At 50.3% G+C, this 16,678-nt stretch overlaps 1 protein-coding gene across 7 annotated transcripts in view; it reads left to right on the forward strand.

Annotated features, from left to right (window-relative positions):
* The window catches only part of MGMT (O-6-methylguanine-DNA methyltransferase), a 272,074-nt gene that overhangs the window by 232,160 nt on the left and 23,236 nt on the right, over positions 1–16,678 (forward strand). For all 7 annotated transcript variants that reach the window (XM_088842437.1, XM_088842433.1, XM_088842432.1 and 4 more), the window contains one exon: positions 1,774–1,934. In XM_088842437.1, coding sequence (XP_088698563.1) covers positions 1,774–1,934 — 161 coding nt within the window. The remainder of the gene's footprint in view (positions 1–1,773; positions 1,935–16,678) is intronic.

Raw genomic sequence — 16,678 nt, forward strand, 5'->3', positions numbered from 1 at the left:
TCCGTCCCCAGGAGACCCCCCCCCTCCCAGACACTGTTCTGCCCCCTGTTTCGCAGACACCACTTTCTGCCTGTGGAGTGAGCCCCGTCCCGCAAGGAGGACCCCGTCAGCCCAGGGCCAGCTGCCGGCGCTCTCTGGGGCTTCCTCTCCCGGCAATCCCGGGGGCCGGCATCCTGGAGAAGGCTGGGCCTGCCCGGCCCAGCTGTGTGGCCACAGGACCGCCTGACAGGCTGGCTCTGTGGGCCAGGGTCTCAGGGGTCCCTCCCCCTGCTCACCTCGAAAGGCTTGTTTCCATTCATTCGCTGGCTCCTTCCCTAATGCCGTTCATAGTCACACACTCAGAAAGCCTTTCCTGACCTGCCTCTCGTTCCCCTGTGCATCCCACCCGAGACTCCCAGACCCACCACACGCCCTGACTCGGAGACTCAGGCTCCAGCCAGGGTTGCTCACAAGAGCCGGCTTAAAGGTCTTCAGCTGCTCCCCACGGCCTGTTGAGTGGAGGGCCGGGCCCCGCCCCACCGGCGTGTCCCCTCACGCTGGCAAGGTCAGGCCCGTGCTCCGGGCGCTTCAATGCCTCAGCCTCAGGGCTCCCACCCGTGCCGGGCTGCACTGCGGCAGCGCGTGTGGCCTCTCCACCTCAGTCACACCCTCGCCAGGGGGCGGGTGTGCCTTGAAGGAAGACAGCTGGAGACTGAGGTGCACAGGCCTGCCCCTGGGGTGGGGACTGGGGGCCTGCGGGGCCCAGGAGGGCTTCCTGCCCTCTGTGCACCTCTCCCATCCCCGCAAAGCCTGGAGCTGCGGCCTCAGAGGTGGAGACGAGACACCCGGCCCCGCGGGCTGCGAGGTGCAGGGAAGCTGCCTCCTGTCCAGGGCAGGGGGTCAGGAAGGAACGATGTCTGAAATCAGCTTCACGCTGGTGCTTCTGTGGGTGTGCTGTCCTCAGAAGCTCAGAAGAGCTGGATCCCTCATAAAAGTCTGGGGCTCGGAAGCAGCAGAAGTGATCCTCTGTAGAGGGACATTTTCTCAGCCCAGCAGAGCATGTCCCTTGAAAGTCAGCCTCTGCTGTAGGGGAGAAGTCAGCTCCATGAGGGGAGCCGTGGGGTCCCCCAGACAGGAGGGTGAGCCCGTGAGGAGAAGAGACACTGAGTGAGTCTGAGGCGTGTTGGCTTAAACCTGCGGAGGTGAGAGGGAGGAAGGGCGGTGGCCACAGGGGATGGACGGGAAGGTTTGCAAAAGGAAGAGAAGTCTCAGGCAGGAGAATCATAGCCCGGTAACTGAACCAGCCTCGCAGATTGCCCAGCACACCGACCAGACGCCCTGCAGTGTGAGGAGCAGCACAGACTCGGGGCGTGGTCCCCCCGCAGCACCCTGAGAGCCGTAGAGCGTGTGGGGCCGTGGGGTGTGCGGTGGAAATGGGGTGGGAGCGACGAGGAGCGGGGTTTAACTTCTCAGCCTGTATTTCTGGAGAACACTTTTTATGGTGAATGATCGGTGACTGCAGAGGAAGTGAGGGTGGTGGTCTCACAAGGGGCGGGCTCATGCCCACTGGAGCTGCGTCTGAGCTCGTCACCCTTGTTCTCACACCCCCCACCCTCTGGCAGGACTGCAGACACTCAGAGCCCTGCAGAGCAGCAGTCCCAGGTCGTCCTTCCAGAAACTGCGTCCCTCCGAGCGGAGGTGGAGGCACGGGCACAGTGACCCCGCTGCCTGTTTAGGGGCAGTGGGTGGAGGCAGGGCCTGGAGGTTGAGTCTCTCCTGTTCTCTCTCTTGCAGGCCCGCGGAGGCCGCCGTTCCCGCTGAGCAGCTCGGAGGTCCCGGGGCAGTGCCGGAGCCTCTGCTGCAATGCGCGGCCTGGCTGGACGCCTATTTTCACGAGCCCACAGTCCTCAAGGAGCTCCCTGTGCCCGCGCTGCATCATCCCATCTTCCAGAAAGGTCAGTACCACGGCCGCCGCGTATCTGGCTCAGGGAGCCCGACCTGATCACTGTCGGTCCCCTCCTGGCTCGGGCCGTTGACCGCACCTGCCTCGTGTTTCCCCAGAATGAACAGAGGCGGCGTGTGCCACACAGCACGGCCGGGCGCGCCCACTCTCCGCCCACCCCAAGTGCTCGTGTTAGTTTTGGCACATGGTCACATAATTCTTGGCAAACGCAATAAAAATGATCCATGCAGATCGACTCCTGACTCTCACTGGCTGAGAGTTTTAAACAGGAACACATCTGAATGGCAGTAAATTTTTCAATAAGCTTATTGTTAACTTAAACTATCTGCTTGCCAGCAACACTGAGACTCACGTGTGGACAACCGGCCACTCCACGCACTCGGCTGCTGACATCCTGGAGTGGGCAGTGACGGCCTGTCCTCTTGAATAAGTTTTCAGGCTAACATCTCAAACTTAACACACTTAAATGTCGTTTTCTTGAGGGATGAATCGAGAACTTACTGTCTATGTGCAGCGTGATATTGGCACATGAAGTCTCTGATAACGTAAAAACACTTTCCCAGACAAGTTCTCCTTAAGCTTTTGTTTAAAGCTTAATTATGGCAACTAATATCATTCTATACACATAGCGGAGGTTTATTTTGCATAGTGATTTTTTTCACAGTCGTTCTAATATAAGTGAATCTATATTAGCAACTCAAGTGAAAAGAATTTGAGCAAGCTCCAGGAGACGGTGGAGGACAGAGGAGCCTGGCTACAGTCAATGGGGTCCCAGAGTTAGACACGACCGAGCGCCTGAGCAACAGCAATGGCTACATAGATACATGTGTGTAGATGCATGTGTGCGTATACACTCAAGGAAAGAATTACCGTGAGATTTTAGATGAGGTGAATTTAAAGCAATTTGGATTCAGAGTGGAATTTGCTAAATAAGTTTAGCGGTATTCTAACTGCTGCTGTCATTCTCGGCTCAACTGAAGGTGGAGCAGAGCTTTCAGGGACAGCAGGTAGAGAAGCTCAGGCAAGTTGAGCTAATACCTGAGTTGACCAGCAAGGTCAGGGGGGTGACCAGGTCAGACCCTGAGGCATTTGCCCACAATGAACTGAAGCTGAGCAGGAAAGCATCAGCCCCTGGGCGTCACGTGGGGCTGTCTCCAGTGGGTGCGTCTCCAGGACAAGACTGCGTTGAGAGCTGGGTGGGCCTTTGCTGCACGCCACGCTCAGGCAGAGCCTTCTGTTGTCTGAGAGTGGGGCCCCCTCGGGCTGAGGTGGTGCTGCGGCTGAGCTTGGCCGCCGCTGCCTGGCATTCACCACCTGCTCGCATCGGAACCAGCCCCGCACGTCGCTAGGCCAGGTCGAGGGTGTGCCTGACGTTCCTCGTGTGTACCTCCCACACACCGAGTGCAGGGCAGGGGTCCTGCTGTGCAGTTTGAGGAACTCAATTGTGGGTTTGTCTTTAAAGTAGAGGCTTGGGAATCCCGGAGCAGCAAACTCTTCTGTCCACTACTGCCATTTACTGCTCTGCCACCAGGAGCAGAAGTGGATTGGCCAGACCTCTTTCCTTCTCCTTATATGTGTCAAATAAGTGAGCTCAAGTTTAAGGTTTAGAGTGTTTCAGAGCAGAAACATTATGAAACCAGGGCAGAAAGTATCTGTATAATATAATGAGGGTGTCAGCAGGGGGTGAGCTTGTAAAACCCTGAAGTCTTGTCCTCAGTGCTCGAAGAGAGTGGGTGCTGGCCACAGGCACCCTGCCACCCGCCTTCCCAGCTCCGGGCCTGAGCGTGGCCATCTCTTCTTCTGCGGGTCATGGTCGGTCTGGGCAACCAGGGCCAGCTGGAAGCAGGCACTGGGGAAGGATGAAGACTGCAGTCACCCAGTAGCCCACCCTCTGTTAGACCAGCTCTGTAGTGCTGGGGGACACTCGTGACCGCGCCCAGGTCCCCTCCAACTGGGTTTTGGGGTGGGCGCAGGAGGGTCCCCAAGGCTAGGCCGCCTGCTGACAGTTAATGCTGGCTCCCAGGCCAGGATTTCCCACACCGCAGCCTGTGCCAGCCAGGTTTTTCTAATTTAGCTCAATCACTTCTCCCAGGCAAAGACCAGGTGTGGGGATTTTTACAGTTTAAGAAGTGAGGTGGTGGGTGGTTGTAATGTGATTGCTAACACGAAGTTAATTGGCACTAACCCCAGGTGCGCTGACACCCTTGCTGCTCAGGGCAGGTTGGCTTTGCTCTCCTCCTCTCTGTCCTGGAGCCAGTGAACTGGGGTAAGAGGGGAAGGCCCATGCGGAGAGGGCGCTCCAGCACTTCCAGAGCTCCTGATAGCTGCAGGGTCCGCCAGGAAGAGAAACTTTTGCAGTCAGGGAGGAGCGGGTGTGTTTCTCTGGAAGAAATGACTCTTGACAAAGTCTGTCTTCATGCCTCTGAGGTTGTGAGCACAGTTAGCATCCTTTGGGCATCGCCTTTCATACTGTTCCTCTTGAGGTGTAGGCATGTAGGCCAGACCTGCCTGTCTCGCGGCTCAGTTAGAAGCGCAGCAAAAACGGAGCTCCTGCTGGAGTTCCGCGCCCCCGGGTAACTCCCACAGCCCAGCCTGGGGGCCCTGCACTGGCTGTGCTGGCTGCCCGGGGCCCCTGCTCGGGCAGGACCGCCACCTCACCTCTCAGGCTTCTCGCCTGACATGAGGGTAATGCTCACCATCTGTTTTATTGTAAGGCTGGTCACAAAACAGGGCCTATTAAATTACCATTTTTGTAGGCTGAGACATAGATTGAAAATTTCACATCCTGCATCTTCTTACCTTGGAGCATTTCTGAAGTCTGATTAGTAACAAATTGATTATCTGGGTATTTCTACTAAGGAACTGTTAGGTCATCCTCCTGACCAGAAGTCTGGAGGAGGCCTAGGTGGCTGCCTTGCCCGTGGGCCACTGCAGGTGGGATTTCTCTAGGAAAGGGAGGCAGGTCGCTGAGGTTCGTGGCGCTGATGAAGGAACGAAAATGAGAGGCGAGTGAGCAGTGTTCCAAGTCCTCGTAGGACTGTGGTTTTACTAATGTAACTTCAAAAACAGAAACGAACGTTTTGTTTTCTGAGTTTTGTGAAAGGGATTTGTTTGTGTGTTTTGCTAATGAGCTAGCTGCCTTGTAACTCAGCGAGGCATTTTTAGGGCAGTTGGGTCCTCCCTGTAAACCTCTTACAGAGGTCAGATTTGTTTATTTTGAATTCATGTTTCTCCAAGAAACAGTTATTTAATGAAGCCATTGTTCCTGAAATAAATCTTACTGTTTCTTTCATAATAAAATACCATTTTAACTTAGTTTCTGTGAGTACTCCCTCACCTCTTAACACTGACTCATAAAAACGTTAGCTTCTTGGTCTAGTATACCTCTTAATAGCTGTAGCCTTAGCAATCAGTGGCAGAAGCAGCCGGAATGACCAAAGAAGCATTGTGCCAAAAGCAGCGTCCCATTGAGCATGTGAGAAGGGCAGGCTAGGAGGAGCGAAGGCCTGCTGTCAGACTCGGGTGTGGGCAGCGCGCTCTCCCCTCTGCCCCAGGGGCCTCCTGGCAGGCGTGGTCGGGCAGATGGGGGCAGGCCCACCGCCCTGGCGCCGTGTGCGTTTTCTGCCAGGCAGCGGGTGGCCTCCCCGGGTGCCCGAAGTCCCCTTGCTGGGGCAGGGCCTGGCGGTGCTCTGGACAGATGCCACAAGAAGCCGCTCCCAGGGAATGCGGGGGGCCTTCAGCCTTCCACCCTGTTCCATCTCACAGAGGACGGTTTTCAACAGATGAGTTCAGAGTTTTCTTTTTAAAGTGTCTGCAATGTGCCTTTTTAAATGAAATATTTAACAGTTTAATAATTCCTTCGTCACAGCTATTAGCTTGTAGCCATGAAATCCAGTTGCATGACAGTATAAAACCTGCATTTTTTAAACCTGCTGGCTAGAGGGAAGTTTCTTTGCAACTTCTGCTACCGAGCCTCTAAAAGGATTCTTGTACTTCTAAGTCTCTTGTGAACCCTGTTTCAGAATGGTGTTTAACAACCCTGCCCGTCTGTCAGGGGAAAGGCCCTTTTGGGGAGAATGAGTCCGTTTCCCTGCAGTGTCCTGCGTGTGGTCCCCTGAGCCCCCTCCATTCGGGGTCCCGGGGCCTACTTTCCCCACCATGTCCTGCATGTGGCCCCCTGAGCCTCCTTCATTCGGGGTCCCAGGGCCTACTGTGGTGCCCTGTCACTCCCCACACCCTGGGGCCAGCCCAGGGCGCCCTCAGAGGGTCTGCGGTGGGGAAGGGAGGCTGTTCTCCGTGTCCCTTCCGGAGCCATGGCACGATGCAGCTTTGTGCTCTGGGGTCGCTTGTACTGATATTTTCCCTGAATTTAAAAAAAAAAAAAAACTTACCGATTTAAAGAGAAAATAGCTAAAACAGGAGATGCCTTACAGGTTCTGGTTGGTAGCCATCACCGTTCTCCCATATTCTAAATGACGGCTTCTAACAATTGTTGACCTTCCTGAGATGTTACCTGGTGGGGCTCCTTCCAAGGCCCATCTATTGATTAGAACAAGCTAACACTTGCACCGCGGTGGGAAGGAAATAGCTGCTGAGAATGTACTGCTCACCCCTTGAGCTGCTGAGCGCTCTTCAGGGTTAACAGGCTTAGAAATCTGGGTCTGCGGCCTTCGACGTCTGAGGCCAGCAAGAGTGAGATGGAAAGACCATGTGAAAAGCCTAGGGGGCGGGTGGTCAGCCATAGAGCTCAGGGTGCTGGGAAGGGGGTCTGCGGTCTCAGATCACGACCGGAGGCCGCTGCCAGGAGCGGCCCGTCCCCTCTTTCGTGGAGAGTAACACCCAGCGCGTTGCTGTGGTTCAGGCACTGGGGAGAGAAGAGAGCAGTGGCAGTGTCTGAATGAAGCGGGGCGGGGCTCAGTGAAAGGGGTGTGGGTGTAGGGGAGTCCTGGGGTGCAGGGGTGGGGAGCGGGCTGCCTTCCTCGTCAGCGTGTTCGCTGTGATGCTCCAGGGTTCCCTTAACCACCCCAGGGACCCCTTCCTGCTCGGAGGAGAGCCCCGCGTTTTCTGGGAGGCCCTCCGTCCAGCCTTCAGGAGAGCCTGCAGCTGGCGCATAGGCCAGAGGGAGCACCCGCACCGGCGGCCCATCCCCTCCTGCCTGCCTGGCCCCCACCCTGGTTGGAATATTGCATCACTTGCAGCCCCTCAGTGGAGTGAAGATCCCCAGAATTCTGTGTCCTGGGTTGGGGGCTCCCAGCCTAGGCAGAAGGAGCATCGTTTGAGACTGTGGACCATGTGAGGCTGGCCAGGACGGCTCAGGGACGTCAGTGCCCTTCGGTAGGAGAGTCCATCTCCACTGACCAAATCCCTGTGGCGTGTTGGTGCATATCGCGGGAGCCTGAGGTCGTCGTGTCTCAGGTTTATTGTTTTTACATTCTGTTTTCACGCAGCTTCCTGCCTGGCAGCTGTGTTAGTGCTTTATTTACTCTCTGCTCTGTGTAACCACCTTTTGAGCTCAGAGAGAGTTTTTAAAGTTTGAGCTGCGGTTGATTCAAGCAAACAAGTTCTCCAGGTTACTCTCGTAGCTGAGACCCTCTCTTTTCCTGAGGGTGTATGTATCAGAATGCTCTCGAAAGCCTGTTAACAATCCTATGTCTGCAGTATCTATACTTCTTACCCCCTCCCCAGCCACACTAAAATCATTAAGAGGTAAATTACATATGCCCTGTTTTGAGAATTATTGCTTTTAAAGAATTTATTAAAATGGATCTAAGTGCTTTTACTGTGTGTTTCACCCTATACTAAGGTTAATATTCCTAATTTAATAATGGTTTTGTTTGAGACATAACTGTGCCTACTTAAGCGTTTTTGCTGTTGTAATCAACAACATGAAGCCTGGCGTGCTGCAGTCCATGGGGTCACAGAGTCAGACACGACTGAGCGACTGAACTGAATCCACAGCTTCAGGAAGTTCTAGGCTTTGTGTGCCTCTCCCTGCTTTCAGAGCTTTGCTTACAGCGGGGTGACAAGGCAGGGGGGCCCGCATAGCCTTAACATTGGATGGGAAAAACTAGGCAAGACAGGCTGCCCATTGGAACGTCTGTTTGCGGGTATGGACAGACAAACCGGATGCCCCCGGGAATCACCAGGATACCCTGGGGTAGAGCCCTAGTAGAGGCAACCAGAGCCTTCAGGAGGTATCCAGATACTTTGGCCCAAAACGTGTTTTTCCTCTGAAGCAGGCAGACAGCCGAAGCTTTAGCTTCTTGTGGAGCTCTCTGAGCAGTGGGCGTGGCCAAGAAAGGGGCGAGAGGATCTTCAGGCTCTGGATGCTGACCTGATGCTGTGAGGTGTCTGTGCTCACTCGCCCCAGGGAGAAAGCGGGGTGCAGTGCTCGCCCTCTCCTGTGCTGGCTCGGGTACCACCGAAGCCCACCGGGCTCCGCATGAGCGCCTGGGGTCCCTTTGCAAAGAGCCCTCTGACTAAGCAGTAATTACCAGGGGCTCCTGGGAGGCCTAGCTCAGGAGAAGTTTCCTCCTAAATCTAAGAGGTGGTCAGATCCACATTCCCTGAGGTTTCCATAAATCAGGCAAAAAAAATTGAACTTGAGAATGCCTTCACTCAAGGCTATGGGGTCACACAATATAATTTAACCAAGCTCAAAGATAACCAGAAAGTTGGCTTGAAAGTCAGCTACTTTCAAACCTTGTAGGATACAATGAGGTCTCTATTACAAATAAATAGTACTTGAAATTGAAATTATTACAAGTGTTGCTTTTATGAGAAAGTATTAACATTAAAGTATGACTTATCTCTGGCATAGTACTTAAATATCCTACCCGCGAAGGCTCCGATTAAAAATGAGTCACCCTAATTACATTCACACGCTTAGAAAGACATTATCTGCAAGGTCCTGTGTTGGACTTGGGTCTGTTTCCCCTCGAAAAAAGGAATGGAGAATCAAGTTTCTTCCTGCTGGGAGAAGTGACTTACATTCTCACTTTCTTCAATAATTTTCATTTGAAATGAGCTTTGAAAAATAAGAATCATCTAACAAGCCTATATTTTAACGTGACAAACCGACTTTTCCTTATATGTCCTTCCAAAGAGAATGTTTAATATTTTGTTATCATAAGATTTTGTCTGGTCACATTTACAGGTAACATTAACATATTTTGATATCATGCTAGCAGTAATAAATAGAATCATTTCTAATCCCTGGGTTTATAGAGAAAATGGTGATTTAGTAAAACACTATATAAAACTAGACTGTAAGTTACCGACGTTCAGTGTGCAAGTATTGGTATAAAACTAACGGCGGTAATGCCGTCTGGCTGTCTGTAGGATCCACAAGCGTAACAACTGTTGCTTAATTTAAACTCTGTCTCTCAGGGTTACTTGCAGCCCTTATGTTCAAGGTGACTCACTTCAGTTCATTCACGCAGTCGTGTCCCACTCTTTGCGACCCCGTGGACTGCAGCAGGCCAGGCCTCCCTGTCCATCACCAGCTCCCGGGGCTTGCTCAAATTCATGTCCGTTGAGTCGGTGATGCCGTCCAACCAACCAAGATGACTCAGAGTATAGGATTTGTGAGCATGCAGGTCCCGTTTTGAAGGTCATGTTTCCAGTGTCCAAATGAAAAAGTGAGGTATCTCCTGGAGAAGAACCGTCTCTCTCTGAGATGTGGCTTTCACGACCTTGAGGGGTGGGACTCTCCAAGCAGGACAGACCTTCTGGAGGCTCAGCTGCCAGGGCGTCGTGTGAAGTTTTAAGGCCATGTGACAGAGTGCTTCCGAAACTGAAGAATGAAGTCACTGAAGAAGTGTGTTTAGCTCTTCTGCATGTCCCTGAGCTACATTCAGATATTCCCTGCCCTCAAAGTACCGAGGGCAGGGTTGGTTAAGTGCTGGGAAGCAGCACCCCTGCTGAGCCTGCCCTCGGCCAGCGTCACTCTGGACAGAATCTCTGTTACTATGGCAGCTCCTCCTTCCTCTCTTCCTCGCGCGGTGTGTTCACCACGGCACAAGCACATTGTGGAAAGGACCACCCCCGATTTAGGGGCAGGGGGCATTGTCTGCTCTTTCTAGAAACACAGCCGCCATCGGCAGGCCCCGAGGTCCAGCAGCAGCACACTCTTGGAGCCTGTCCTCCGACCCAGAGAGGGAGGGAGACCCTGGGCTCGTCACTCGGCCAGGACGTGTACTCTTCTCAGTGCGTGCTCATCTCTTCCTCTTTGTAGAATAAAATATGCAAGAACCAACATAAATGGCATATTCCCCCCTTTTCTTCCTCAAGAACTGGGCCTTTGATGTTCAAGAGCAGCTAATATTAAAGACCGTCCCTAGCAGGCTATAGAAACTGCACCTATTTATGACAAATGTAAAACAGCACAAATCTCGCAGAATATGATGGTATCATTAGTTTGTGAATCGCATCCTTGAAAATAACTGTGGAGGAGCCAGATCGGTTTAAAAGAAGATAACAAAATGGTTTAAGCTACTTAGGTTGAATGCCAATTATATTTTAATATTCAACTGAGCATATTTTACTAAGAAAAAAGGCCGCGTTGACGCATGCATAACTCATTGGCAGCGTCGGCCAGCTGTGCCACTCTGCTCTCCGAATCACTTTGTGCATTTTAGTGGCATGGTAATTTAGTAGAGAACTACCTGAGTGATGGCATTCTCAATGAGCAGGTAATCTACAGAGAATTTTTATATGGTTATGAGTTCTGTGCTTCAGCCCGGCAACACAAAAATACATCAAGACCAATTACGGTATCAACTTCCAGTGTGGCGCCCTCGCCACGCAAGTGCATGTATTTCTGCCCCAGGCATTTCAAATTGCATCTAATTTGAAATCTTTGGGGTTTTAATTAAATTTCAGAATATATGGAATTCTTCATTAGTACCTGCTCTGAATAGCAGATTACCCTTCTCTCGGTTTCTCGTTAAAGAAGTAGGCTGTGGTAAAGAGCATGTTCAGGAACCGATCATTTGTGGGGCCTGGGTATTGGAACAGAAATAGTGAAATGCAAAATAATATCAAAAAGATTATTAGTCCAGGGAGAGTCTCTTGATTTGTATTTTAATGGAATTTTACATTTCTCTTAATGATTTGCAAATTGTCCTCTGATTATAAGATGCATTAAGCTTTTCATTTTAATGGCAAAGACACAGCCATTAGCAGAATTTTTTTTTTCTGTCTCCTTTTTAGAGTGCTTCCCTGCAGCAGATAAATATTGAAACCATTAACATCTTTTGATGTTCGTCACAGCCTGCGTCTTGGACCTGCACACAGCTCCCAAGGTCTCTCAGTGTTCGCACCTGGCCAGGGGCCCCAACTCTTCACCTGATGTGTTTCCTTTTCTAGAATACAGGACTCATGTTTAAGGTTTCATTAGTGGTCTGGTTTATCTGGGTTGAAGCTAATGCATTTAAATGTTATCCATGGTTCCAGTAGCATTAATAGAAGCTGTGTTGTCAGTGTGGAAGATGGTGGTCTGCAGGCCTGGAGCCAGGGAGAGCCAGAGATACCCCTGGAGAGTTGGGAAGAGTATCCCCCACCCTCTGACCGCCCTGCAGAGCCCCCAAGGGTGCAGACCTGGGCTGTCCAGGCTGAGGCCGGGGCAGCTGCCCGTGGTTGGGTCTCTGAGACGATGCCTCACTTCTCGGGCGCGGACGTCTGGTCCTTCCCAGCGTGTGCGTGGTCTCCATGACCAGGCTCTTCTGCTCCATCTGCTGCACATGCTGGGGGAGCTCTGGGCTCTGATCCGGGTGTGGCAGTGCGCTTCAAATCCAGGAGCCCTGCTCCCTGGGACAACCGAGGCTGCCGGCACCCAGTGCTTGGTCAAGAGCAGAGCTTGGCTCCAGGCGGAAGCAGCAGCCAGGGTCCCCTTCCTGAGCAGCCCAGCACACAGGTCGAGTGAGCGCGGCCCAGCGCCACGTGGCTCTGCAGGTGGAGCCAGGCCCACACCGCCCCCACCGTGGTCTCTCCCCAGCTCATGTGACAGGTTCTCTGGCGGCTGCTCGGCCTGCCACCTGGACCGAGTGAGCCGTGGCCCTTTCCTCCCAAGAGCGCATGGAAGGAAGCCTGGGCGGCATCAGGACGACCGCTTCCCGCTGCCTGGATGTGGCCCTTGAGTGATTCTTGATGGTGGCTCCTTCTTATGTGCTTCAGGGTCAGATGTGATTCAGTTCAACGTGTTTATTGAATGCCTTTCCCAGACTTAGTTGTCACCCCCTTCAAAGTGAAGGTGAGTTTCAAGGGGAGGACTCCAGGCCTCCCTGTCAGCCCGTCCCCCACTGGTCAGTAGGGACACAGGTGCCAATCTCTGGCAGAGCCCTAGGCCAGACCATGGAGAAGGGAGTTCAATTGATCATTCAACAATTATTTATTGAGCTGTGAGCAAGGCGCTCTTTTTGGATCTTGGAACTTTAAACGAAGTTCTGGGCCTTATGAGCTTGTATTTTAGTAGGAAATAAGTATGTGTTTCTAAGTATATACTAGTATATATATACACACACACATACGTATCCCTAGACCATCAGGGAGTGATGTAATTGCTATGAAAAAATATTACCCAGGCCATGGGGAGGAGGGGCTGGGGTGGGAGTGGTAATGGCTCCTTTGGAACGCATGGTCAGGGCTCCACGGAGCTCAGAATCCAGATGCTAGGAAATGTCGTCATCTTCCATGTCTTGTTTTAACAGTTAAATTTCAGGGGGGAAAGCAAGAAAATTATGTAAATAAATTCCTTTTGAATCATTTTTTATCATATGAGGGAAAGGAGCAGTTTCAAGAGTTTCATTAAGAATAACTGTTGAGTGCATTATTGACAGGTTGGTATTTTCTTTTTTTTTTTTTATGAAATAGCCACATCAGACAAAAGAATACTTATTAAGGATTTATAAGTTATAAATAAAAGAGGGAAGATGCAATTGTGCACACCCAGGTTGAGAATGGAGCATGCCAGCACCGCTCAGTCTCGTGTGTCCTCCCAGCCACATCAGCCTTCCCCCAGCCCAGCTCCGTGGTTTGCATTTTTTAAATGGATGAAATAGTACTGTGACTTGCTTCTTTTATTCAGCGTTTCTGTGAAACTCGTCTGTTTTAAATCCTATAGAGATACTTTGCTAATTATGACTAATACAGAGAATCTCATCTTATGGGCATGCTGTAAATTTTTCCCATCCTCTGTCACTAGGCATTGGGGTTCTCCTCGTTCTTTGCCTTTTAAACTAATGATGCTACAACTACTTTAGTACCTGTGTCCAGGTGGCCGGAGGTCTGAGCAGAGTCCTGGAGAAAGGGGAGCTACACAGAATTTCCGCAAGAGTTGGTTGTAGAACACTGTTGTGTGTGAGGAGTGCCATTCTGTGTGTGGTGGAACCACATGAGATTGGCATGGGGCTGCTGGGAACTGAGGCTGCACAACTCCAGGGAGAGTGGACAGCCCTAGAGATGGAAATACACGGCAAGGTTAAGGGGGAAAGTTCGCATTTATTGATTTTCACTAAAAAATGATTAACTGTTCAGAATGTAAATAATAAATTTGGGGTCTTATAATATAGAAGTCAGTAACAAAAGGTTGGACTGGGGAAATGGAAATATGCTGATATCAGTTCTTAGATTATGGTGAGCAAGTGTGTTAATGAAAGAAAGGTTGATAGAGAAGCATATTATAAATCCTACAATGCTACCAAAAAGTAAAACCAAAATGAGTAGTTCATAGGTCAGTATAGAAGGTAAAATAGCTAATTTTTAAAGTAATCTAAAAGAAGGCAGAAAAAACAGGGAAAGGAGAACAGAAAACAGCTGGGACCAATAGCAAGTTGGTACTAGATAGACTCACGTCCAGACATAGCGATAAGGTAGTTTAAATGTAAATGCTGTTAAGGTTCAAATAAAAAGGCATAGATAAACAGGCTGGATTTAAAATACCAGACTCACTATATATTTTCTACAATAAACACATAATTTCAAAGGACACAGTTCTGTGCAAAAATGTAAGAAAAACAAAAGCATACATGTTAGAAATAAGTACACTATTTTCGGTTTATATAGTAATTTACATGGGTTTCCTTGGTGGCTCAGTAGTTAAGAACCTGCCTGCCAATCCAGGAGACATGGGTTCAATTCCTGGGTCAGAGAAATACCCTGGAGAAGGAAATGGCAATCCACTTCAGTGTTCTTGCCTAGGAAGTTCGATGGACAGAGGAGCCCAGTGGGCTACAGTCCATAAGGTCACAAAACACAATTTATCGACTAAACAATAGCAGTCATTTGCATAGAATATCTCATAGAATTTTGAATATCTATTAAAATTAACAGGTAAATCTAACAAGGTTGAGGATATAGTTTTACTATATAAGAATTAATGGATTTTTACATAATAAAATTAAGAATTAAATTTAAAACACTGAGTTTTCAAGTAGTATCCAAAGTATATTTAAGATTAGCTTTAGTAAAAAGGATGCAGACCTCTCCACTGGACAATATAATGCATGACTGAGAGAAATTAAAGAGGACCTCAGGAAACTGACTCAGTGGACAGGAACTGGAGCAAATGTGAGCAAACTCCAGGAGACAGTGGGGAACAGAGGAGCCCGGCGGAACGTGGCCCATGGGGTTGCAAAGAGTCGAACATGACTTAGTGACCAAACAACCACAAGGTGCACAGGCCTTGGTCGTTGGAGAGGCCAGTATCGCCGAGAAGGCGGTTCTCGACGAACTGTTCTCTGTGTTCAGTTCCATGAGTCCTTTAAGTTCCCAGCTGATTCTAAAGTTATGTGAAAATGCAAAGAGGCTGGAATATCTAAAGCAGCCATGAAAAAGAATCAAATTGTAGGACTTGCATTACCTGATTTCAAGACTTAAAGACAGATCTTCTGTAGTCAAGACGCCATGGCACTGGCTTAAGCCTCAGTACTTAGAGCAACAGAACATACTCGAGATCCACACTTGCACAGCCATTGCATCCTTGAGAAAGACTCCAAACAGATGGATGAGGAGAGTAAATCCTTTCAACAAATAGTGCTTGAACAACTGGGCCTCTCACACACACACATTCACGCAAAGTTGCCTTGACCCCTAGTTCACACTGTACATGAAAATTAATTTGAGATGTACCATGTACGTAACATAAAATGGAAACTCTAAAGCTTTTATTTAGAAGAAAACATGGAGAATATCTTCATGTTACTAGAAAAATATTCACACAATCCTGAAATAATAACTCATGATAGAAAATAACAATGAAATAGACTTTATCAAAAGTAAAATACATCTTTAAGAAAACGAATTGGAAAGTCTTGGAATAAAAGAGAATACTTGCTACACGTATATTCTGTGTCCGTAGCCATGGGTTGAGCAACTGAGGTGAGTGATCTAAATCACAGAGGGCTTCATTTAATCAATTAGTATCTCCCAGTCTGCCGCTGATGTTGGAGGCGCATCAGTCTGAGTGTCACACAAACAGTGTTCCTAGATCTGAAAGCCGCTATGTCATTTCCCCGCCTTCTCCTGAGTGTGGGGTTGGCGCAGCAGGGTGGGCAGCCTTTTCAGAGAGCGCTTCTCCAGTACCGGGGAGTCCTTTGTCTGCAGGGCAGTCTTGGTGTGTGACTGCAGACAGCCAGGGGCAGGGGGCTCTGGTCCCGGTTTGAAGTTGGCCATCATTTGTTGACCACTCCACGGAGTCTGAGTTATCAGCATTTTTTCACGGAAACATCTGGAAGAATTTGAGCCCCTGTTAATGTATGGGACTCAACCACTGCTTAAAGTTTTAAGTCAGACTCAAAGTCGAGCGTTCTTAATTTTGTCTCTGCTGGTGCAGGTGAAGAAACTCTCCTCGCCTCACCCCACCTCATAAGGTAGTGGTGGAGTTTCAGCTGAATGAAAAGACTCTGAATTCAGTTGCTAAATCTGAAGGGGAGCAAAGTCATGTTTAAGGGGATCATGGGACTTGGGAGAATATGTAGTAAGCTGGTGGGCTGCCGTCTATGGGGTCGCACAGAGTTGGACACGACTGAAGTGACTTAGCAGCAGCAGCAGCAGCTTTCTATGACTGTAGATTTTGTTTCTGTCTTTCGAGTCCAGTTTCCCAGCCTGAGATAGTTGATGTTCACTTTGAGAATTTGGGAGGTTGGGGCTGATTTAGAATTGTTGTGATATGCCACCTTGTTACTGTAGTCAGTTAACAAAGTCATAATGCTCGTGACTTTTGGCCCGTCCAGGGTTCCCTGCTGAGTTCTGAAATCCCATGGTCCTGTCTGGAACAGACATGGGACGCTCTGCACCATGTCTTTTGGTGGCCCTTGCCTCTGGTGTCCATGCTCTTGTTGCTGCCCCAGCTGAGTCATGCTGGCTCCAAGGGGCCCACAGGGTACGGCAGAAGTGATGGCGTGGCTCCCGAGGCTGGGAGGGGCCCTCTTGGACCCCTTCTTGTGAGGGAAGCCACCTGCTGTGTCATGAAGACACTCAGGCAGCCCTTTGGAGAGGTCACGTGGGGAGGATCTGAGGCCTCGGACTTTGCAGAGAAGCCCAGGGAGACACTGGGGGGCTTATCCTGCTTTGGTCTCTCACCTGCTCAGAACAGGGGGACCGTGTCCTCAGGCCTTTGTAAAGGGGCGAGGACTGACCTTTCAGGAAAGTATAAACGGCTCGAGGACCGTAGCATGACCTTATGGGCTTGCCGCCTGCCCACAGCAGCCCCTCTCGGCTCTCAGCCCTGGTCCCCGA

This window comes from Moschus berezovskii, chromosome 12, assembly GCF_049115385.1.
Source record: "Moschus berezovskii isolate FMDL1 chromosome 12, NW_MosBer_1.0, whole genome shotgun sequence".
NCBI lineage: Eukaryota > Metazoa > Chordata > Mammalia > Artiodactyla > Moschidae > Moschus > Moschus berezovskii.